We start from the raw sequence: 26,598 nt of genomic DNA, 5'->3' as shown, positions 1-26,598 counted from the left end.
CGTCAACAGCCTGATCTGTACATATATTGATTTACTTAATGTCTTGTGTTTTTTGTTTGTTTGTTTGTTTGTTTGTTTGTTTGTTTGTTTTGCTGTTTTTAATTATATTTAATATCATGACTAATCCAGAACTCATTTAATGTATTCCACAATTTGTAATGTATTTGGTCATCTTTACATCTGTACCTGATTTTTATAGCACATCCTTAATATAACTGTATGCCGAACATGTACGATAATAGTGAAATGTGTTCCGCTTAGTCTCAGCATGCACCATGCACCTTCTTTCTATGTTCTGGTCTTCACTTCAATGTTCCTCGTTTCGTGGCCAATCCCCGGAGGACACAGTACTAAGCTCTTTATTTATATTTATTCATGTATTTTTAAAATTCCATCGACGGGATCCAACAGGCTGAAAAGCACCTAACCCAGTGGGCCAGCTGTTCCGTCGATGGTGAAAAGAAAAGAAAGTAGAACTTCAATGTTAAATACTTCTTCCCCTCATTCGCATTTGACAGCGATTCTGAAAATACGTTCTGGCCAGAAGTTGTAAGCTGAAATTAAGAATGGACAGGAAAGTAACTTTAACTAAAAATTAACTGTTAGATAACGTAGGAAACCTTACAATGAAAAAAAAATTGTATAAAATACGGAAGCTAACCTTTTATACGTTCACTCGGTCCGTATATTTATGCTCAGGAAACTGTTATACTCATTATAAAAAATGAAACACAAAACGTTTGACTCCAGTATGTCAAACTTTGAAAGACATAATTAATTTCAAAGCTTGCAATTTTTCACATCATTTTCAATATGCCTTTAAGGGTCGATTAGTAAATAAATTAAAATAACTCAAGTCTGATTTTTTCCCTTAAATGCCGTTCAGTTATATTTTTATTTACTTACTTGTGTTCTTTAGTTTATAATTTTGTTATGGCTGGTATGCCGAAAGAATTTTCGCAGTTCTATTTTATATATTTTGTAATATTAGGAATACATTTTTATTAGTCTCATGCAGTTGTCATTCATTAAACTGAAAATATTTTTAATTTTTAATTGATTAAAATTAGGTTACGAGTTTAGCAATATATATGACAGTACTGAAGCCTACCAGTGTTTTCTATAACACGAATTCTGTAAGATACCGTGAATAAGATTTCTCTTTTGAAAAACATTATATTGATCAATTCTTTCTAAGATAATTTGCATGGAAATGCTCGTCGCTTAATCTGTTAACAGGCGAAATCTCTTCCTAAATGGTATTTAATTTTTTAGATAAGTACAAAAACAAAATCTTCACTCTTTAATTTGTGTACGAGCCCTGAATAAGATGCCCAGCTTTAAAACTAAATACCTCAGTCAATTTTTGTCATACGGGAGTTATAGTTGTTTTTCATTTTAATTTTTATAATAACAATAACATTTTCATAAATAAGAAGTATAGGAACCGAGAGAAAGTGTAAAAAGATTTATTTCGTAACATTTACTAATTTTATTTAATTTAAAAATACCAAAAAAGGAATATTTGGGTAATTTAATGTATTTGTAAGCATATGTCTAGAAAAAATGGTCTGTAACTGGAACGGTTTCAGTCGACGATTCTGAAAATAAAGGCTGGGTGAGGACTTTACATGCTTTCCCCCCCTTCATTACGGAGGACATTGGTAAAAAGCTTTCTTTAATTTTTCCTACCTTGATTTTACCCCACATGTTTTGCGGTTCATTCATTTATTACAACCAAAGAAAATATCCTGCACAAGTTATAACGCAAATTCTAAATTTTTATACTGCATTTTGTTGTAAGCTGCCCAGGTAGAAAATTGTTTAATGATACTGACTGTTGTACCGGTTTCGAATCCCGTAGAAGGCATAGATGTAAATTGTCTGTCTCTTCATAGGAGGTGACCATGGCCGCCTATTAGGTGTCTTCATAATAAAATGACCACCGCTTCTGGCCTTATAAGTGGCCAAAGCCTAGAATGGCTAGTGCCCTTCATAAGGAAAAAAAAACAGGGGGGTGTTGTAATTTTTTTTTTTTTTTTTTACTTCACATTTGTTGTTCTAACTTTCAACTTCGTAAACTTTTCAGTCTTGCCTTGTTCTTGAATTAATTCAAGAGCCATAAAATAAGATAAAATAAATTATCAGACTAGCTTCAGGAGCAGAAGTATCCATTTTTGTAGCACGGGTGTTTTAAAGTTTTATCGCCTATTCTAATTACCTTTATTTGTGTTGTATTACTTTATTTGTGTTATTTTTTTTTCTGTCTAATGATACATAATCGAATCCTGTTTTACGATGCAGCCAAGATAATTTAAATTATATATTCTAAACTGTAATTTCTGATCTGAACTTATACAATGCATTATTGATTAAGTGTGCTTTTCTTAATGTTGGAGACAAAATATAAAGAATGAGAATTCAGGCTACATAATCTTAAGTTTAAATAAATGCACGTCTTTCTTAGGCGAAAGAAAGGTTAGACGAAGCACGAAAATTATATGAAGTTATCAATAATGAGCTTCATGACGAATTACCAGCTTTGTATGATAGGTAAGCATAAAAATTTTATTTTTAGTTACTAGTATTGATTTTAATTTATCTGTGGCTGAAGTTTACTTATTATTGCCGCACTCATCGTTAATGTATAATATTTTATGTGTTTCACAATAATAAGACCAATGTGGATGCTGTCGCTGTGGCGGAAAGTTAAGGCGGTGAAAATAGTTAGTCTTCCTAATATAAGCATGTTCCTTATGAGAATTTTGAATTCTTTGCATACTAATATCACAAAATTTATGCCTCCAGTCAGGATTTAACGCCATCTTGTCCCTCCTCTGAAGTTATGTGTTAATCGAAAATGATCGATGAGAAGAAGCATGGAGCTACTCTTCATTTTAATTGCGATAAGTTACTGTTTCTCGCAAGACAGCAAACTTACGTGGTGAAAAAAATGACATCGCTCTCCATGAAAGATTCCGATAGCTTTGACGCCTCAGCACAGAATGAGCTTTAGGTTTGATCAAAAAGAAAATTTATCTGCGAGCTAAGAGCAACGTCAGGTCGAATTTCGCTGGCACCTAGGAGTAAAACATAAAACCGCAAATGGCGTCTTTTGTCGGTAGAAAAAACAAAAGCGTTCTCAACAAATTGCTATCAGCCACAGTAATAGATGGCGATGCTCATTTATACAAGGAAAATAGGGCGAAGGGAATTCATTTCAGCTTTAGTGGTGACCAGAATAGGAATGATTATATTGTCTTCTGACTTCGTCCATAGTCATATGGGGGAAACCACTGGGTGAGCTGGTTTAGATACTGTAATTCGATGGTTTCATCTAGTATTGAGGTTTGTAGTAACTGTAGTTCGTTGTGTGAAAGTTATTAATGCACAATGCCGACCACCTATGTAATCCTTGAGAATAAAATACAGCCTACTCGGAGACTCAAAAATTTAATGCTAGGTTTCACTTCTGGCTTTGGTTGCCTTCTAGCACCAATACTAGGATCTGCTTCTAGCCCTACTAAATAATTTCCCTAAAGAATGATTGTACAATACTGGAGAATGCGACTTATTCTCATGAGTATGCTCTTGTTGCGTACATGGTTCTCAGCTCAGCGAGTTGATGTCATTGATTTTTGCCTTAGATAAAACTCCTGTCCCAGGGAGTGAGCGTGTTTTACAGAGCTCTTAGTGCAGTGTTGAAAAGCCCAAAAGCTGTAATATCTATACATCTAAAAAATGAGTCAGTTTAGTTCCTATGAGAATTTTGTATTGTAAAGTTTAGATATTCAGTTCATATTTAGTAATTTATATATATATATATGTATATGTATAATTTTTCAAAAATCAATGATTATTCTATCAGGGAAACTATGAAATGCGTGTGAACAGGACTGATGAAACTAATAAAAATATTTAACAAATAAAAAAGAAATTAAAATAAAAGTTAAAAATACACAAAATAAAAATCATAAAATTTTTAAATATTTTAATAAAACAATAAAATAATTTTAAAATAATTTTGTATTAAATACGAATAATTAAGGAATTATTAATAATATTAAAAATATATATACAAAATTGTTTAAGTGCGGCTAAGCCTAATTATTTTTACTACAGTAGCCATATTTGTTAACGTTTGAAACTTAGTAGAATGTGGATTTGTTGCCAATCTAGAGAAACTAAGCTTCGCATCAACAAAGGTAACGTCTTCTTTTATTATTGCGCATTAAAATTATTCTTTTATTATTGCTAAATCCATTCTGGAATTCATTCGAGAAAATACCTGTTTAAGATTTACTTTGTAATTTTTAATATCGATATTTTGAGCTTTTGTGTATTTTTGCCTTGTCGCGAAGTAAGAACTGAATTAATTGAATGCAAAATATTGAATCGTCTGTAAAAAACTAATTTTTTTTAAATTTCTTTTATACATCGTTTTAGATTTGCTATAGTATTTGAATAGAACATGTGGCAAAGATTAGATAATTCTTCAGATGATATAAATTTTGTGCTATACAGTACTCCAATGCGAATTAAGACCTCTAAAAATTAAACTGCAGCATTTACATTTCAAAAACAACTAAAAACGTAGATAAAATAGAATAATCATTATTTTTTGAAAAATAAAATTTTTTCAATCTCAGCTATATTTTGCGCTAGATTTTTCAAGCTGAAATTTCGAATGTTTGATCAGATTTTTAAATTAGGTTATTAAATATATATATATATGTGTGTGTGTGTGTGTGTGTTTGTGTGTGTGTATAGATATATACACTTGTGTGCAAAATTAAGAGAATTTGAAAATTGAATTTATTTTTAGAAAAAAGAGTTGAGCCAAAGGTTCTAACGATACCGCCGAAGAATTATGCAAATATTCAGAGTCGAATACGTAAGCGTACACTTGCGTGTCTGTGGAGCTATGATTCTGGAGGGGATATAAGGGCACAAGATGTTTCAGCAATTTGCGTGCTCGTGTTCCTTGTTTCTCGCAAGAAATGGGTAAATTTTTTAAGATAGCAGGTAAAATGAGTAGCCACGAACATATGGGGACGGAATGAGATGGAAAATTTTCGATAGTTTGGAGGTAGGCAAGTACAGGTAGCTACAGAGCTGAACACAGCGTTCATTGTTATCTGCAGTTTGTGCAAACAGTTTCAGAACCCTGGATCCATATCGAGAAGACCTAGACAAGGTCGACCGAGATCCACAACGACGACTGAGGATCGATATTTAGCAATTTCGTCGCCGCGGCATAAGACAAGACAGCTATAGCTTCACAGCTCACACGTCAGCTACATGCTGCCAGTGGAATCTGAGTTTCACGGTCTGCAGCTATCTGAAGATAAGACTGTAGGCTAAAAGTCCCTTTGTTTTGCCTCCTGCTCAATGCATCAAGCAAGAGAGAGCGTTTAGCATGGTACAGGCAACATGCACGTGACCAGACTTCAGTGGAAAACCGTACTTTTTATAGATGAGTGGAAATTCAGCCTCAGCGTACCTGTATCTGGAGAGAGCCTGGAATATGATGCCATTCCTTCCTCATCAGGGAAAAGGATCATTACAGTGGTGGAGGTGTATGGTTTGGGAAGGCAAAATATTGGATGGCAGCACACCCCTGCATGTGTTTGACAAAGGTTTTCTGACTGGTATGAGGTATAGATAGGAGACTTTGTTCGACTTTTCAAGGCCCAGTTAGTCCTGGGTCCCTGTTAATGGAAGGCAACGCTGGTCCACATAGGGCTTAGCTGGTCGACGATTACCAGTGAGAATATTCGCCGCATGTATTGGCTAACCAGATCTTCTTGGCCCTAGCCGTAGAGATCATGTCTATGACGCTCTAGATCATGTCTAGACGCCATTCCCCTCCAAGAACCACCCCGGAATTGAAAACCGTCTTGCTGCAGGATTGGGATCGTCTACCGCAGGGAATCATCAACTGCCTCCTGTACAGTGTGCCGTCACTCTGCGCAACCTTTCTTACTCTGAGAGGAGACCATACTCCATATTAGACTCATTTTAGTTTGATATCACAACATGGATTTTAAATATCCCTACTCTGTGAGCTTTACTGATAATCATGCGTACATACCTTTGAATGGTACATCTTTTTTCTGTGTTATAAATATATTCATATCAAATTTCATTAAAATCTGTCCATTAGTTCTTCAGAAATCGACATAATATACCACAAATTCTCTTAATTTTGTACACAAGTATATACATTATATATAGTCTTTCATTTTCCGATCAATTATGATTTTTTTAATAGCCGGATATCTTTCCTGGTTACCAATCTGCAAACAATGTTCACATCTGAAACACAGTTTCACAATGAAAATGCCAAAATATTCAACCAACTCACCGAAGTTGTGGAAAACCTCTCGTTAGAGAATCAGAAGGGAAAATACCGAACGAGAAAACCTGGATCGCCTCTTATACTGAAAAGGTTAGTTCAGACTTTCTTTTATTAATTTTTAATATTATTGTCAACAGGGGACGTCCCTACCAATAACTCGTGTTAGTGACTTTAAAAATCTTGAATCCTTCATAAGAGCATTAGAATTCCTGGCTATTTATCTTTGTCCCGCTCATATTTTAACTTTGCAGCAATGAATGGTACTCGTTGTAACATATATCAAATGAATGAAAATATATAATTTTAAAACAGCACTCTTTATGCAAAATAATAATAATGATCTTACTATGAAAATGATGATTATGATGAGGAAAGTCAGGTTCAATTAATGATATTAATGATTGCGTACTTCAACCAAAGATTTCCTTAGCCGACCAGCAGCTGAGCAAATAAGTTCGATGAATACTGGTATTTCGATCTGGCGAACTGTTTGGCTGTGTGGGCATTTTCCCGAGTATATTATGAATATTAATCATATTGCTTTAGAAAGTATTCCACGAAGTTATCCCTTCTCTTATGCAAATCGAAATAGTGAGCTTCACAATAATCTAATAAATCCAAGCCGAAGAATTATTTTGATAATCTTGTACGCAATAGCAGTATTATTTTGTAAGTTTATAAATGAGCCATCGGTGCGTTTAGGTAGCGTATAAGATTTTATATGGCGCTACAAACTAGCATTAGCAAGTACTGTGAGCTGCAAGCCAGTGTCATAGTTTTCTCCGTAATTACATAATATTATACAAATTTGTTTTACCCTTTCTTGTTAATTTGTTTTTTCGCGAACGCAGTTTAAAATACTTAAAAAGCAGTTCAAATTTTCGAAGTGCATTTTTATCAAATCTTCTTCCTATAATATTACTGACTTTGATATCATTTTATTTTTTTTAACATGCTTAAGTGCATTCCTACCTGTTCTGCATTTCTTTGTATTACTTCAGTTATATGAGGATAATTTTCGTTGGCTGATTAAGGCAAAGTGTACAAGGATTAACTGCCAGGGTAAGAATGTCTTCTTGGGGGATTTGTCTAAGAGAAACTTATGTGAATTCACATTACATATGCAGCCAACTAGGGTGGAACTACCAGTTTTAAGCAATCTTCTCCACTCGGTCACTTGTGGGCAAGATTTTGTCAGATTTAAAGGCATATAAACGTTCTCAGAGGTCATATTATAATAATGCTATATTTGAAAATATTGACTGAATGTAGAGTAAGAACCATTCATATTACCGTAATAGATTAAATACTCTTGTGGTGATATCAAAGTGTCTTCATGCGGCATATTTATTAAGTTATCAATTTATTTAAAGTCATGATACATACACCATAACTGTATACATTTCTTGATGATTAAAGTATAATAACTGCTTATTATATATAGAACTGACAAGCCAATTTATCTTAATCAAATGTAGTTTTTTAATTAATACCTAGAATAAACAAACTTTGACATTAACTTTGACATAAATCAAATAAATATTTTTCAGTGTAAACCAAATAAATATTTTTCCGTAAATATACTTGTTCAGCCATTTCAAATGCTTAAAGCGTTCTTGAATTTTCTCTTAGTTTTATAAACTTTTGTAATAGGGTTTAATGACAAAAAACTATTATTCTAAATTCATATTTCAGTGAAGGTGATACAAGGCATTATGAAGAAATTGAATTTAAGAAGAACCAAGGAAGAATGTCAGGGCAAAACTTATCCAATGGAGAAATAATCTCTTCAAATACATTGCCGAAATCAGGTTCGCTTAATTTCTTTTCTTTTAATGGAAGATCATTTGATATTATTTGTATATTTGAATATACTTTCTTATATGTTTCGCTCTAAAATTTGGTTGATGTAAGTATTATTTTGATAACGGATTCTCCGAAAAAAATAAATAAATAAATAAATAAATAAAGCTTTATATAACAGCACTCTTCATTATCTTTTACCAAGGAAAAAGCAATTTACATCAATAACGTTCGATGCTATAGCTGTTGAAAATTTAAAAATAAGACGCCGAGACAAAATGCATTATTGTTTCACACAGCGTAAAGTGAGAAAAATTAAAATACTGCCAAATTTAATTTTGAAAAATTACCAAAAACTTCAAACTTGATTTTATGAAATATGAAGTTATTCTTCCGCCAATTTTATATAATTTCGAATTTCATAGTAATATATTCATATATTAATCACAAAAGTCTCCGAAAACGAAATTACACTGAAAAAACTCCTTATATGAGAAAAGATTGTCCGATGTATAATTTCTCCTTGACTTTAAGTTCACAAGAAAACGTTGATTCAAACCACGGTTCTATTTAATTTGTAAGTATAAACCTGAAATAATTTGTAAAAGAGTCCATTACTTATCTCTTTTTAATATTATTTTCCCTTTTTGCCTTGTGAGCAAGCATCAAAAAAAAGGGATGTCAAAGTATATGTCCAGCAGAAAATAACTGCAATAAACATACACACAAACCTATTCAATTAGAGCTTTGCTATAAATGATAATTTAGCATTTACGTTAGTTAGCATAGCCAAGTAGCATGTTATGTTTTAGTATGCGTTATTAGTAATTCGAAATAATTTTGGTTTTTTTTTAATTAAATATCGCGAGTATAAAATTTTTCAAATCTACCCTACATTGCGTCCAAAACTTAAGACTGTTCTGTGAAATTTATTTCATAACATATATAGGTTTAATTTAGATTATTATAATTAGTCAATACAGCATCTCATCACAAAGAAATCATTGTTCAAAAATGGAAAACTTGTATCAAGTAGAACTCGATATAGTCAATTTTAAAATACAATCAACGCCCGTTTTAACGACTGCTCATTGTAGAGACCGTTCCATTACAACGGTCACTGCAAAAAGGTCCCCAGCTAATAAATATATATTAAAGTCATTTTCATTACAGCACTTATAATAACGTCCTTTTTATAAGGACGCAAGAAGTCGCTATAACGATCTTCCAGTGTACTGTTTGATTGCTATCTTCACAATGAATGAAATATTTTTTAGTTATATTTTTTATGCATTTTCGTAGTGCTTCATTCTCACAAAACCTAATAACATATTAACTAGATTTTCTAAAACTTATGATTTTAGTGTGTGAAATGCAATGAATGTAGCCAAATTTAACTTTAATAACTCATAAAATTCTATATTCTAATGCATTCAGCCGCTTTTGTATTAAAATTAATGGCAAATAATGTAGAATTTTTTCTATTATTTAAGTTATGATTTAGCATATTTTCCTTTTTGGGGAATATCTCATTTAACTTCTGCTTAATGCATTTTTTGTTTGACTCTAACATATTACCTATAATATTAAATAGTACTTTAATTAAGAAGTATTTATTAAGTTCTTGGTACTAAAGGTTTCTTAATCAAGCATGAATTTTTCCTTGTTTATATCTTCAATTTTTAGAGCACAAAATGCGAGAAATATCTCTTACAGTGTCACAAACAAATGCCTTAAATACGGACAGTTCTACTTTGGACCAGATGAGAAAACCACCAAAATTAGAAAAAGATTATGAACCAGTTGAGGCAAGTACCGTATCCAATGATGAAATCAGATTATAAATTAGTGTAATAATTAATTACATTTCATTATTTAAAGCATATTTGGAAAATAGGTTTTTAAAACCAGCGCTATTTTTATAGGTAAATGAAATGAACCAAGATCATAAAGATACACAAAAGCTCGATGAACTGTATGATATCCCTGTTGGAGCTACAACTACAGACCTGCCAGCTGGAGTTTTATACAGGGTATGTTTTTATCCCTGAATGATAAAAATAAACAGTTTTTTAATATCGTAAGGTTAAAAACCTATTTTTTCCTAGCATAATTTTTCAGACCATAATCATGAAATTAAAATGTTCACCACGTTACTCGTACTTTTGTTTGGCATCCATTCCGACAGGCTTCTTTTTTAGATCCATTAAACAACACTATGTCAAAATATTTTTATGATAAGCTGTGCATGTGTAAGGGCCAAACGGATTTATTTTGATGTCTGATGCAAATGTCAAAATTACGCGAAATGAATATTTTCAGCACTTTCACACAAACGTTTAATTTGTTGTTATATTATAAGTTTTGTCTTTTTCATTTTTTATGTGAGGCAGATACCTCACCTTTCCCCATCTCGACACAGCTGTGTTAAAAAAAAATGGAATTTGGTGTATATCAATATAAAAATAATGGAATTAAAAATGGAATTAGGTGTATATCAATCTACTTTTGGAAATGTGCGTATACTTTCATTTCCTCAATGGTACCTTTTCACGACGTCTTCTCTAAATGTTCCGAAGGTATGTCAAAAATGCCCAGCTCAGTTTTCATGATAAATGCAAATAAAAACTAAATTATCAAAAATATGTGCTGTGTGAAGAAGTTTCAAACGGAAATTAATGAATTAAAAATGGGTGCACCTTCTGAATTCAAAAAGATTCAATTATTAATACACTTGAGTCCAAACACTCAACAGCAAACGGATGAATTAGCATATTTGTCGAAAGTAACAACAGGTTTCCACAAAATTTTGCATGAATAATATATCTACGAAGCAAAACGAATGTTCTTTACCATTTTTTTTTTCCAACGAGGGAGCCTATTAGGTATGAATATGGTCTATTTTGTGTCGAGCTTGTATTTCTGCGTTGCAGATTTCAGAAAGAAAATCGAAATAATCAAAGTCTGAAAATTGAATCATCCTCACCTAAAGTCATCTGAGTGAGTTCAGGTGAGGGAAGCTAACAAGGTGTCCCAAAAAATACGAAAGACAAACAGTTGAAAGATAACCCAAGCCTAGATGAGAAACGCTCCGTAATTTGCCGCCTGTGGAACCTGTGCAGAGAGGAACAACTGTATTGCAAAGGCCAGTAAATGGACATCTAAATGTCACTATCTCTCAGGATGATCATTTTCTGTATCCCCAGGCACGCCGTCACAGGTTCGTCACTACACGTTAACTTGCCTCTGACCTTGCAGCGTCAACAAAAAGAGTTATATCTCCACAAACTCTTTACAGACAGCGATATGCAGAATAACTGTATACAAGATTAGTAGCGGTTTGCATCGCACTGATACTCACGCACAGACGCGTGCGCTTATAATAATCTCCAAATCCCTTTAACTGGATTCTAGAACATTTGAATACTATGCTCTCTTCGCCTAAGTTATGGATTGGTCTATAGACTGTTTTTCGACGCTTGCTGACATGGCTTACTGCCCTGGAACTTGCTGTGACGCTAATAGCATTTGCGAAATACACGTATACAAATGGAAGTTTTGTAGAGACATTAGGTTTTTTTTTCGAAGCAAGAGAGATGAAAAATGAGCAATGCCCTCGCCGGGACTCAAACCACGGACCCCTCGAATACGTGTCGAGCGTGCTGACCACTACACCACGAAGACATGCTAAGAAGGTTGGAAAAATACTTTATGGTTTGACGATTTGTGTGGGAAATACTGCACTTTGATCTCCACACCATCTTTCGACGCACTGTAACCACATTTCGGTATAGAAATCACATCCTTGTCCAATATGTTACTCCATTCTTGCTGCGCTGGGTCTTGGTGATATTTTTATGGACCACAACATGCGAGTTCATCGGTTGGCATTATTGTAAGCCAGTACATAAAATCGGAAGCATTTTTTCTTGTAGAATGCCATCAAGCATGTAAGGAACATAATTAGAAGGCGTTTAATTTATTTTCGTGGAGCTTTTACGAGCTAAGGATCAGTTTGACCCTTGAATGGGCATAAAATGCCTTAAACCTCCGTACATGATCTTATACTTGGTATGAAATGATGCTTTTGGGCATGTGTTTCCAGTAGAGATTATCACTTGCCTTACTGACATACCTGCACTCGAGAAATGTTTTGCCACCAAATATCCTGTACCTTTGTTTACTAGTATTTTTTAATCATTTGTCTGTCTGTTTCTTTGCATTTCTCCATGCTGATCCTTTTTATTATATAGTACGATCTGTGAAATTTTAATGAAGTCAAATAATTACTTTTCTTTTTCACTTTGTTGCTTCATTTTTGAACATGAATATAATTTCCTTCATATTTATCTTTTCAACTAACTATCTTCTTGTAATCTTAAGCATCTGCAGAATTATGAACCTGTATTACATGTGGGTGTGAATGATTTCAGTGTCGCATACTTTTATATTTTATCCATAGTGTAAAATCTCTATCAGAATGTATTCATGAAAATAAAATTTAATGAGTAAAAGAAAGCCAAGAATTAAAATAAAAATGCAGAAAACGACACAGTAAAAACAATTCTAATTATGAGACTCAAAAAGAAGATTTCATCTACCTTTTTCAAAAAGGAGATATTTTTTTAGTAGTTATAAGGTATTTTCTCCCTCCTTTCTGCATGCCTTCATGGTGTAACGGTAGCACGCTCGGCGCGCTTGGCTCCAGGTTCGAGTCCCGGAGAGGGCATTGCTCATTTTTCTCCTTTCCTGCTTTAAAATAAACTAATGACTATACATAGTAGCGCCCGAATTAAAGGTGGTGGATGATGATTCTTCACCACCAGGATTTGGCGATTGGGCCTCCTAATCCCTAGTCAGGGGAAGTGTATATTTTCTCCCTCCTTTCTGCATGCCTTCGTGGTGTAGCGGTAGCACACTCGGCGCGTATTCGAGAGTTTCAGGTTCGAGTCCCGGCGAGGGCATTGCTCATTTTTCGCCATTCCTGCTTTAAAATAACCTAATGACTCAACATAGTGTTAAAATATAATGTATAAAATAAGAATATTGTTAATTACAATACATTACGTGCTTACATTGTGAAATAGTTTCTCTGTGTAACTCTCCCCCCCCGAAACAGAAAAAAGTTATAGATGGAGGTTCCAGCACTGCACAAAACATTCGTGATGCTTCCCTTCCCCCGAGTTATGTTAAATTTATGAATTTAATTAGATTTCATATCTTTTCATCAAGCTTTATGTTGATAATCAAGGATTAATTTAATTCATTTATAATTAGCAGTTTGTGAGCCAGCATCAACAACTGAAAACCAACAATAACTGCTAACTGCGTTCAGCAAAGTAAAATAAAAAAAATATGAATAAATACAACCATAATTTAATGTTTAGAAATTTAATCGAATTTATTTATTAGTAAGTTGGATTCGTAAATGCATGAGAAAATTTATTTGAAAATTTAAGTTTTTTATAGATGATTTAAAACATAAGCCCAGTAAAATTATATAAATTTAAGGAACGAATTTATAAAACTATCAATTTTCATATATTTAAAATTTGTTTTATACGGTATTCCACTTTTCAGAGCAATATCTCTTTTTTAAGCTTTTGAATAATGAAATGTATTTCATAAGTGACATGCTCTTTGTATACTTCATTGCACGTCTTGCTTGTGCTTTCTTATATATCTAATCACTTACAATAACATATGGATGTCATAAAATTTGAAATTGGTTTATTATCACACCTCACAGTTAAATTTTTCAAAAAATGTACAAAATGTTTCAACAATTGTAAAATCCAAATTAAGGAAAAAATGTGTTTCTGAGGATATTTAATCGAAAAAATATGAAAAAAAATATATTCAATGTGATACGCAGTCTTTTTATAATAGCAGGTAAGTTTTTATACCAACAATATGGACCATCCTGTCTTTCAAAACATTAGTAAACGCTTACCGGGGTTTCACGTTAACCCTTTGCGGCACAGCGTGTCCGGTCTGGACACACCTAAAAATTTCCTTCTGTACGCACAGAAAAATTGAATGAAAAGGGATTTATAGGTTACTCTGAACTTTCTTTATTTATAGTAGATGGCAGCTCAACACAAGCCAGTCCATATATTTTAGCCATGTTTAGTTTTTTAAGACCCTCATTTTTCAAAGAAACCTTCCAGATTTTTTTAGGGTATAAAAGGAATTGTTTGAAAAGAAATTTCTATACTATTTTTTGGCTGTATGCTAATCTCCTTATTCTATATTAGTTTTAAATTTTTACCTTGAAATCTTGCCTAAAATCAAACGGCGAACCCTAGGTGTGCCCAGACCGGGCTCACCGATAATCTAGGACAACTGAGAGTCTATATTCTTTGTTTCTCCGCATCTCATCGGTCAGTTTATTGACAACAATGCTCGTTTCAGCACTCTTTTCGAAGCTGTCTTCAATCAGTGTGCCCACTTTGGGCACACCCACAGAATTAAACGATAAGTGCTATCTTCACAAAATTTTACTTGTGTACTCTTCTATGGCTAATTAGACTGCCAACTTTTTTTTTTTTTTTTTTTAAAAAATCAAAACTTCAACTTTAAAAGGTAGCGTGCCGGAAAGGGTTAACGAAATAACCTATCAATAGAGTGGGGAAGCATGCCGATACACGACAGCGTAGATTCCGTTTTGTGGAGCTAGGCGGCGGCAGCAGCAAATAGCTTGCGATGCGCATGGAAATCACAGTTGCCGTGGAATTCATTGCACCGGCTATTTCGATTAGGGTGTCGCAAGAATTAAAATATCATCTAGACGTATGCCATGCAAAGAATGGTGCCCAAATTCTACACGTAATTTAAATACTTGAAAGATGGTTCTTTTCACCTATGCATCCCCCCCTTTATCAAGGATAAGTATAACCATTAGATCCAATAATCATTTATAACCATCTTAATTACATTATAAATAAATATCTTGATCATTAAAAGGATTCATTTCTGGCAGCATAAGTTCATTTTTTCCAGTTGCTGTTCTTGCACATCGAGGAATGACAGACCTTAACCTTCGATTTATTGATAGCAATAAATAAGCTGCTACTGCCATCCTGCAGAGCCGGCGCCAGCTATACCGGGTGGCCGAATTTAGGAGCTAACCATTTTTAGAATTAAGGAAACACCGAGTGGCAAAATTTAGAAGCCGCAAAAAACGTAGAGCCGACCAATGCTGAGTTTTATGTGTGATTAAATATACAACTTTTCCTAATTTTTATGATATTAATCAGTGACAGTTTTTAATACTTGTTGATTGTTTAATTACTTGGAATTTGTTTCATCTTGACTCATTTTAGGTTCGTGCTACATATAAATATACTGGAGAAGATATCGATGAACTATCTTTCGAAATTGGTGACGTAATTCGAGTGGTGGAATATGATGATCCTGAAGAACAGGTAAACTAAAATGTTTGTTCTTATGTGTTAAATGGCAAAGCTGTTTAAAGGCACGACAAATTAGTTCTACTTTATAATAGTTACCTTATTTGTATAATATATTATTCTGTTTTACAGTTTAGCAATAGAAAATTCATTTTGACGAACTCCGCATTATTTAAACAAACAGAACACAAAATATTAAACAATAAAGATAAGAAGTGTAACGTGACTACAATACTTCACTAGCTTCTAGACGTGATTTGCGTTCTTTAGAACATAGTAAATATAGTTTTAATATTTTTACAAGTTCAGCAATAAATTTTTACATTTTATGAAACGGTTTAAAATGTTTCAGATAACGCATTACTATTTTCGTTATGATAATTATGAATATTCGTCATGTATAATGTCAATATCTTTTCTAATATTTTTCAATAAACTCAGGTTTCTGAAATTTATTACGACCTTTTCATTGTTCGGTTGAAATGTATTTACTCTTTACTGAAAATACTACATTTTCAAATTTAACAAAAATTTATAATAATATAAAGGTCGTCTTTCCTGGTATGAAATTAACAGACTAGTAATACCTTAAACAATTGCTGCGGAAAAATGAAACAGATCATCTATGAAGATTTATGGAGAAAAGTTGTAACCATCGATATGTATGGAAAAAAGCTTTAAAAGGTTAATAGTTTTGATAATTAGTTTAAATCTTATCAATACTTATTAAAGCAGTTTTTTAAAAAATATTGCATTAACAAATAACACATGTCAAATGCATATATAAATAACGCAGAATCTTCACATTCAAACCTTTAATTTTGTGTAAAAAAGTTTAAAAATTATTAATCAAGTTATATTATGTAAAATTATGTATTATATGTATTGAGTTTTAAGATGTAATCAAGCAAAAACGTGCATTTACATACTTTTAAAGCAGTTTGTACAATTAATAAACTAAAATAAAAATAAAATACGCATGTTTTGAAATGTGTACAAAAGGAATTTTTATATATTTGCAAAAATGCTGCTACGAAATTATCATTTTCCTACAGTTCATAATAACATACTACTGCATCTTGGATTCTAATCTTTATAAAGGGTGCCTCAAAATTAACGCAAGATTTGAATTCAATATAAAAGAGAGTTTTAGTCTTTAGATATTTATTTTTAAGTGAATCATAAAGTACATAGGATGAGGTTATTTATGGAATAACACATCGGGCAAATGACCTCGGCTTTGCTGGCACATACGCACCCTTTCATCGAAATTTTTCGTGACCTTTCTGCATAATTGTGGCTGAATTTCGTTGATGCAGCGTTTAATTTCCTTTTGTAATGCACGTGTGGTTGTGGGATTGTTGACATAGACCCTTGACTTCAAATAACCCCATAGGAAGAAATCTAATGGTGTTAAATCACATGATCTAGGGGGCCAATTCTGATCCCTGAAACGAGAGATTACACGATCAGGAAATGTCTCATGTAGTAATTGAAATGTTGCATTGGCTGTATGGCATGTGACATCGTCTTGTTGAAGCCACATATTGGCCACATCAATATCATCCAATTTCGGCAGAAAGAACTTTGTTATCATGTCGCGATATCGAGCACCATTAACAGTTGCTGCTTGACCAGCCTCTCAAAAACGTATGGTCCGATGATGCCCTCCTGCCCAAAATCCGCACTAAACAGTGACACGTTGTGGGTGCATTTGTTTTTCGCTAATCACACGTGGGTTCTCCGAACCCCAAACACGGCAATTTTGGCGATTAACAAAGCCATCGAGGTGAAAATGTGCTTCATCGCTTAGGATTATTTTGCTCGAAAAACCAGCATCCACTTTTTGATGATCCATTCCATGAACTCTCTTCACTGTTCGAGGTCATTAGGCTTCAGCTGTGTTAATTGAATTTTGTAAGTATGAAGACACAGATCTTTTGTGAGTATACGCTGTAGAGAGCTTCTTGAAATTTGCAATTCTTGTCCACGACGCCGAATTGATGTTCCTGGGTTTACACCACTCTCACGGCACTGCTTCAGTATTGAAATTTGAACGGCTTGTTTTTGGACGATCGCTGTGTTTAGCGTCTCCAACTGATCCAGTCTCCACGATATTTTCAATTAATCTTTTTACAGTTGATGAGGTTAAAACACTATTTTTACCATATTTTGTATAAAATTTTCGAACTGCGGCCGCCAAATTTTCATTATTTTTAAAATATTGTTCAATAATGAAGACACGTTGTTGTATCGTATAACGCTCTATTTTCACTAACTTAATGCAAAACAACTTAATGCAAAAATGGCGCCAAATTCAATTTTGGGACACCCTTTATGTCTATGTCCTTATGATTCATAGGTATTTAGAGATTAGAAAGCAGCACTAAAGTAATTTTATTATACTTCTGGCCATTAAAAGTTCTACACCAGGAAGGAAAGCAGCTAACAGAATCTTATTTATTGTACATAGTATACAGTAAAATGGGAGGAAGACATTAAACATGCAAGCGATTTGGGATACACAGCATGCAGAATTCAGTACACAGAGCTGCCAGTTCTATCAGCAACATATAATATTATATGTTGCTGCTATAATTCGGCTATAATTCGGCTGGGCATTGAGTCGAATTGAGCTTGTATGATAGATCCAGGTACTTCATTCCGTGCGGCTTCAACTCTATCCCAGAATTCGTCAGTCATAATGGTTGGTAAGTGAGGGCTTACCAATCTCTCGGCAACCCATGACCAGATGCTCTCACTGGGTGAGAGATCTGGAGTACATGTGGCCCGGACAACAGTGGAACTCCATTTGTATCGAAAGAGGTCAGAGCAGCATGCGGTCATGCACTATCGTGTTGAAAGATGGCGTCGCGCAGGTCTCGAAGAAAGGGCTAAACCATGGGTCTTAACATTTTAGATATGTAACGGCGGCTGTCCACATTACAGACTATGCGAACAAGAGATGACCCGGATGTGTACCCAATGGACCCCATACCAGCTCGCCAGGTTCTGGGCACGTATGACGATGATGAATGCGAGATGGCAACGTTCCTTCTTCTCTGTGCCTCCATACATTGATACTTCCATGATTATAATACACGCAGAGCCAGGATTCATCAAAAAAGACAAATTTGATGTCACTCCTGGGAGTCCGCTAAAAATATCGCAGACAAAAACGTCGCGATGAAAAACAAGGCAATGGGAAAAAGTCGTTGTACAAAACAATGTGGGAGAAAAGAAAGCAAAGCAAAAACATCGCAGCTCTAAAACATAGAGATAGAAAACATCGCCGTCAAAAATAAAGCGGTTCAAGAACTTCACAGTTTAAAAACATTTTCATCGAAAATATCTTGTTAAAAAATAAAGCACGTGCAAATCAGCACAGATATGCACTTTTCAGGTTTTAAAAGTTGTAAATGCATATTCGCATAATGATTTGTGAACTCAAAAAAGAGGACTATATTTTTATATATTTCATATTTCTGATTTAACTAATAAATTTTTGCTCGAAAAGTAAAAAGAAACTTGAGCCTTTAAAAACTGAAAATATATAGAAAATTAATGCTGCTTTTAACAGTTGACAGAATTTCAACCCTCTACGGAAATATTTGCTAGCTGACTTGTTTCGTCATAACTAACAAATCGACATCCAAACGATTAACTATACGCTGTGCATGACAACGTTAATGAGACTAAGAAGACGAATAAACTGAAACAAAGCAATATTGAATTTTTATTAAAAGAACATCAGATTAACAAAGGTGAAAGAAATTAATTTTAGAATCTGATAATTAAGGAAAGAATTTTAATAGAGGTAGTTACTCATCTTCCGTTTTCTAATATTTTTTAGATTGCGTTTGTCATGAAAAATTACCAATAAAACTTTGGAAAAGATATTAATTAATCAATGATCTTTGATTGTGCAAGTTCAAAATTCTATTAACTACTCTAAGTACCATTAATATTCTACTCATTTACAGTTTTTTAATGCTTAAATTTCCTTCTTAGTTTTTCAGCAAAATTAGTTAATTCAGAAATATGAAATATAAAAGTAAAAATATTCTTCATTCTTGTGTTCACAAATCATTATGTGAATACGCATTTACAACTTTTATAGCCTGAAAATTTAGCCTGACAATCTCAGGTGAACACGCAAAGGATGTGATTTAGGCTTCTACGGTCTTAGCTCATCAATTCTGATTTACCCAACCCTCTCTCCGCCCCCCACCCCCAAAAAAATATTTGCTTTGAAGAGGAAGATGAAGTTGAAGGTCAGCAATTTTCTCCGCGGCGATTGTCATGAAACGAAATGTCTCCATGTGACGTAAATATTGAACATATTGCACTTATTGAGAAACTTTAAAGTTTCTTTAAACATTTGATTAACTATTTTTACAGGAATTTCAGTAATTTTATATATATTTTTATAATATGGTTATTATAAATCCTTTAGAAATAATATATTTTGCTCACAAACTAAGTCAAGATTTACAAAACGTTGTTATAGTCGATTCTCTGTTTCACTGGATTTCAATCAATAATTCAAGATCCTCAAGATATTTTTTACAAAAGAAACTTCTTCAATTTGACTACTTGTTTTATTCAAAATTCAGTCTATTTAGCACCTGTCTTATGTTTTCAGTTTTCTTAGTTTCAGTAGCATTTAAAAAAGTTATTGTCCTCTAGAATTAGCATTTAGGAATTTGATAGCATTTAAGATAACTGAGCAAATTTATCATTACATAAATCTATGTACTTTTTTTTTTCTGCATAGGATTTTATATCACAAACTAGAATGAACTATATATAATTCCTTATTAAACCTATACATTGTACATTAGCGATCATTGCATTATACATCAATCATTGATCATTGTACATTCATCATTGTGCATTAGCAATCGTCAGTCGTTTTCTAATTCAAATTAAGTGCTTAGAAATAAAGGCCTTGTTAATAAGGACAGTATCTAGGTATGTACTATATTCTTGTTACGTAACTTTAAAAAGTTTTTGAATAGTATTAACTTGTAAACGTTATCTAAAAAGTATGAATTTTATCATAAGTTAATGATTTAATTTAGAAGTTAAACAACAACTGTGTTCGGCGTGTTATTGTATCTTAATTATTAGTTAATGAATTTTTCTTTCATTTGAAATTTGAAATAACTTAATCATTTCATTTTTGCAGAAAAAATCTATTTTAATTAGTGATGGGCAACTTCGGTACTTTCTTGTACTCGGTACGAGAGTAACGGGTACAGACAAGTACCCGGTACAAAATACCCGTTACTCAAGTAACCGTTACTTTGAAAAGTACCGAAAACCGATTTCAAGTACCGAGTACCCAAGTAACGATTTGGAGTACCGAAGTAACGAAATACCGGAGTAACGGTTTGCTGTACCGGAGTACCCTAGTAACGATTTGGAGTACCGAAGTACCCTAGTAACGATTTGGAGTACCGAAGTGCCCTAGTAACGATTTGGAGTACCGAAATACGCAGCTAACGATTTTTCGCACTGAAGGAACTCTGCCACGTCACCACGTGTTTGATTTTATCTGTACGGAGTAAGATTTTGAATATCAGAAAACAAGTCAACTACGGAAGTGTCTGAGGAGCAGGAGAGCGCGGCGGGTTGTTTCTGGTGTTGGGTTTGTGTAGATTGTCTTTGATGGCCAGTGGGGGTTGGGAGGATTGGCGCGGGAAGTGGATGGATGGAAACATTTTCGCTTTCGGTTGTGTCTTGTGTGCAGGTGCAGCAAAATCGATGGGTGCTCTATTAATTTCGAGAAAGAAGTCGTCCATAAATGATGTCACGCTTGGAGGGGGGGTTAGTGAAATTGTGACAGTTTGTGACAAGACGGGGGAATCATGTTTTGATTAAAATAAAAATGTTTAAAATCAGCAGATTGAATTTTGAAATTATTTTTAAATTACCAAAATTTGAAGGTATTTCCTTAATTGGGGCAAAAGCAACTTTCATGTAATTTTTTTTTTTTTTTTTTAACTTACATTCCTTTCTTTCCCCCCCCAAAAAAAAAGGCATTCAGAGTATAGGTTTTGAGAATAGGGTAGCGGCAGAAATTGTAATTTTATTGCTATTGTGTATTAATTATGTTTTTGCTGTAAACTTTTCTCTTATTTCATACAAAATAAGTGCACGAATCATTATTATTGTTATATTTACAGATGTCATTAAAACATATAGTTTAAATTTAAAAATAAAGTCTGAAATATTATCTATAACGTAGTGCTACGTTTTTGAACTGCAAGTATAAGTTTACGTAATATTGCGTGACATGTGACAAAGGGGGGAGGGGGTATGTTGAAGTGTGACACTTTGTGACAAAGAGGGGGAGGGGGGTCCAAAATGTTGCAGAAAAGTGTGACATCATTTATGGACAGCCCCAAATGAGCATAGTTGCGTACTTGAAAAACGTCGGAAGATTTTCTTTGTATGATATTGAAGGAAGGGAGAGCACACTATATTTTTTTCAGCTGTGTTGTGTTGTTGGAGGGAAACAAAGGGAAAAAAATCGGAAAATAGAAATTTTGATGCAACTTTATAGTATGAGTAAAAATGTCGCAATAAATTTAAAATAGAAAATTAACTATAACTAGCTGTGTAGCAACCCGATAGGATGCAGTTTCCTAATTAAATATCAGAAATTTAATGATCAATCTGTTTTAACATGATAGTTTTTATTTATACGGATATATAACATACCACAGAAGTCGTTTAATACCTACAATTCGGTAGTAAAGGGCATAGGGGTGCGTAGGGTCTAGACATTAAAATAATCACAAACCTTTATCCCACTTATAGATAAGATAACGACCTTCAGTACCACTGCGAAATAAAACTTATTCAAGCTACCAAATTTTAAAAAAGATAAATCTCTTATTCTCTACTCTCCCCTATATATATTAAAAATTCTGAATAAAAAAGTAAGATAATTTAAACATTAAATATAACATAAATGACCTTGTGTGTTTAATTGTACAATACTGGCATAAAATAAAATTTACACATTTATTCATATACACATGGTTGAAGAGCTTTGCCACAAAAAAGTTTATACTGTTCCTTTTTAAATTACATTTAGGTTTATTTTGAGTTAAATTTGTACTTTTGGAGATTTGACATCGTACAATAAACAACAAAATGATTAGAAATATTTTTAAGAACAAAAAATATGATTTTAAAAAATGCATCAACATATATATTTGATTTAAACATTTTGAATTACCAAAAGCACTAGAAAATGAGGTATGTTTTGAAAAGTGAGATAATGTAATATATTTGGATGTACTACAGTAATAAATAAATTTCAGCAAAATGGTTAAAAATATTTTTAAAAACGCACAATATGATTTTAAAAGGCACATTCAATATAACAATTTTGAATTGAAGGTTATCAAAAAACACTAGAAAATAAGATATCAAAGGGTTTAAAACTGTGAGAGCGCAATACCTGGATGCAGTAACTGCTGTAAACACAAAATGCAACAGAATGGTAAAAAATATTTTTAAAACTCAAATTACAGCCAAAGCGCATTCGACATAAGAATTTTGAGTGAAAGATTATTAAAAACACTAGGAAATAAGGCAGCATGTCTTTAAAACTACGAGAATGTAATATCTGGATGCTGTAACAGCAAAAAGCAACAAAAATATTTGTAAAATCGCATTATATGAATTCAATAAAAACACTCGATATAAAAATTTAAATTAAAGATGATTTAAACACTAGAAAATAAGATAGCATGCTTTCAACTATATGAGAACTTAACATATGTGAGCACAGCTAAGTAAATAATAGAACTGTAGAACTTTATATCATATTAATGATCTAAATACAATTTCAAAATAATATATTTTTTTAAGAAATTGACATTTGAATGAAGTAATATTACATTTAATTAAAACAAATAAAACTTTGATAGGCTGTGCAAAACGTTATAAAAGTATCAAATTTTTTAACTTTATGAAAATTTTAGGCATTTAATTCCTTCTATTTCTTTTTATAAGGACCAATTAAAATATGTAACGAAAAATTAAGCATAAAAAATTGACTCCCAGAAACAGTTTTGAAAATCATGCAGCGAAAATAAACATAGAAATAAACATTTTAAGCTGAACTTAGGTTGGAATTTTAAGAAGTTCAACAAATGATTAAATATTATAATTGTAATGTAAGAAAATTAGTTGTTTCAACTTTTGTCCACTCAAACGGTTTCGCCGAGCATTCAGTATTAATCCAGCTTTAGAGAACACCCTTTCGCATGGCACTGAAGTAGCCACAAGGCCTAATTTTTTCCGTGATAATTCATACAAATTAGGAAATACATTTTTATTATTTTCCCACCACTCCAGTGGATCAGATTTCCTGGAAAGAATGGGCTCTTGCAGGTATCTTTTCACTTCTGCCGCAGCTTTGTCGATCGCCGCGTCTGCTGCGGGAGCTGATGAAGTTCTTTAACTTTACTTTCAAACTCGAACCAAACCGATGATTCGTCTATCTCTTCATCATCCTCTTCCACATCCTCAACAAGATTATGGGTAGTTTGTGCAACTACCGATAACTCACAGATAATATCACTTTCAATTTTTTTTGGCGACATCACATTTGAGCCCCAAATTTTTATTCGGGGGTAAAGGAAAGCGGCTTGAGCAATGTCTTTTCTTGAATCGATAGTTGTAAATCTATTACCCAATTCACGTTGTAGTACTAGTACCATATTTTGTACTTGTTCATTAACACTTTTACTAAGCAGATTTTCACAGATTTTTTTAAGTCCGCCGATTAACACAGGCGCCATAGATGCTGACAAGTATTTTTCCGAACTCAACTCGCAAGTCACCTTTTCAAAAGGTTTCAAAACGTCACAAAGATGTTGGACACTTTCACATTCTGGCACATCAAGAGCCTCTGGGGGGTCGTTCATCAAACCCATTGTAGAACGAATAGCGTCTTTCAGTTCAAGGAAACGTTTTACCATATAAAACGTGCTGTTCCAACGAGTCTTCACATCTAAGATGACTTTTAAGTCTTTTCTCTCCTCGCTAGAGCACAGATATTTTCGCAAATTTTTTGCAGCGATATTACTTCTCCTGTAAACTATCACAATATCCCTAATTTTCGTTAGAAGGTCGTTAACCTCGTTTAGAGAATTTGTGACAGCCAAATTGAGAGAGTGTGCAATGCATCCTAAATGTTTTAACTTTAGTTCGCTGTCGACAGCGTTAATCATATTTTTGGCATTGTCAGTCACTATTAAAGACACTTTTTCCATCCGAAAATATGGTTGGCAAATGTGTATGATATTTTCTGCAATATTTTTGGCTGAATGACGTTCATAAAAAATTGAGCAGTCAATCAGTACCGTTTTCCTTTGCATGTGTTCGTCAATAAAATGGCCTGTCACGGCCATGTAACTTTCAGCCTTTTGGTTGCTCCAACAGTCTACAGTCGAACAGATATTTTGTACAGCACTAAGAACGTTTTTTAAACTATTCTTTTTTTCTTCATAAGCAGCAGGAAGCAAGGATTTAGAAACTGTTTTCCGTGAAGGTAAGGAATAGGTTGGATTCAAAGCCTTTGAGTATTCTCGGAATCCCTCATTTTCTACGATACTTATTGGTTGTAAATCCTTATATACCATTTTGATCAGTGCGCGATCGATTACTTTTTTTTTATATACATCCATCGTATTTCTCTGGACAAACTGCATTATGACTGGGATTTTTGTGAAAATACACGAACAATATCACAAGCACTGTTGTCTACCGTAAGTTGTGTAGTCTGCTGGAATGTGCATGGTTGCCCACCAGCTGCAGGGCTAGTGACGACAGAACGGGCTGGAGCGGCATCAATATCATCAACATCTTGATTCGGCAAAGCGCGTTTCTCGTGCAGATTTACACAAGGATGCTTCCTTCGCAAATGTTTTTTTTAATTTCCTGTTGAACCACCTTTGATGGATAAAAGGTCTTTACAAATGTCACACATAACTTTTTCGTCTTCATTAGTATAGAAAAAGTGCTGCCAAACCAAGCTGAATTTCCTTTCATTACTAGACATTTTGTAATTCGATTTTTTTTTTTTTTTTTTTTTTTTTCCTGAGGCATAAGAAACTGATAGAGACTAAGCAATTCTATAACGTACCGATACTCACCAGTACGAGACAAGAATGAATCTTCTGGGAAAAGTGACAAAGTTGGGAGATAGTCATCAGCATCAGATAAGCATAAAAAAAATTCTATTAACGTCTTCCGCTGTTCACTCCAGCTGCAAATTCTAAAATCAGCACTACGCTGTGAAAAGGGCAAGTACAATATCGCGTAATGATTCTATTAATCAGGCATGAAAGAGCAAAAAATGCAAAGGAAAAAAGGGAGGGACATGTATGTTTACATAAACATGTCCGGATAATTTCCGGTGTTAGTTTACCCCCCCCTCAAATAAGCTCCAGAGGGAGTAAAAAAAAAAAAGGAAGATTCGGACTGCCAGGTCAAAGTTCACCTCTCTTCCTATCGGAGGAGCGTCGTCACGTCCTGGGGGGGGGGTAAAGCATGCGTTGACAATCCTGCGTTAGACACGTGACCTGGGTTTAGTTTTTGGCGAGATGAAAATCTGTTTTTAGAAGGGGGAAGAATTATCATAAGTGGGTCAGTTATCTTTGTTCTTTCATTAGAAAAGTTTAAAAATTCCGTCTGTATTTTATGTTGATTGGCTTAGTGATCCACTAGATGCTGTGACATTTTCTGAAGTAGGTACAGCGGGATAAAAAAAAGGATCATATGATTTACGTTGCTCTATTAAGTAAGCAAACGAAAAATATTTTTCATGATTTATGCTAAAAATATGTTGAGGAAAAGGAAGTAATTTAGTTGGTAGTTGATTCCATTCACCAATCCAACAACAGCAACTTACCAAATCAATCATTTCAGATCCACGCAGTTTTTCTCCTACAAACGATGAAAAATTAAAACATGCACAATTCGGATTGCAAATCA

At 33.5% G+C, this 26,598-nt stretch overlaps 1 protein-coding gene across 2 annotated transcripts in view; it reads left to right on the top strand.

Moving 5' to 3' along the window:
• Amph (amphiphysin) overlaps positions 1 to 26,598 on the top strand; it is a 110,345-nt gene that overhangs the window by 81,737 nt on the left and 2,010 nt on the right. The window contains exons 7-12 of one of the 2 annotated variants that reach the window (XM_035352638.2): positions 2,468 to 2,553; positions 6,275 to 6,451; positions 8,057 to 8,172; positions 9,881 to 9,972; positions 10,090 to 10,197; positions 15,490 to 15,591. In XM_035352638.2, the coding sequence (XP_035208529.1) occupies positions 2,468 to 2,553; positions 6,275 to 6,451; positions 8,057 to 8,172; positions 9,881 to 9,972; positions 10,090 to 10,197; positions 15,490 to 15,591 (681 nt within the window). Of the gene's footprint in view, positions 1 to 2,467; positions 2,554 to 6,274; positions 6,452 to 8,056; positions 8,173 to 9,850; positions 9,973 to 10,089; positions 10,198 to 15,489; positions 15,592 to 26,598 lie in introns of both variants that reach the window. The other variant, XM_035352628.2, reaches the window with a different exon arrangement.

The sequence above is a fragment of the Stegodyphus dumicola genome, chromosome X1 (genome assembly GCF_044657685.1).
Source record: "Stegodyphus dumicola isolate Sdum_Otavi_A_Nest chromosome X1, ASM4465768v1".
NCBI classification, from domain to species: domain Eukaryota; kingdom Metazoa; phylum Arthropoda; class Arachnida; order Araneae; family Eresidae; genus Stegodyphus; species Stegodyphus dumicola.
This window is presented reverse-complemented; position numbering and strand designations above follow the sequence as displayed.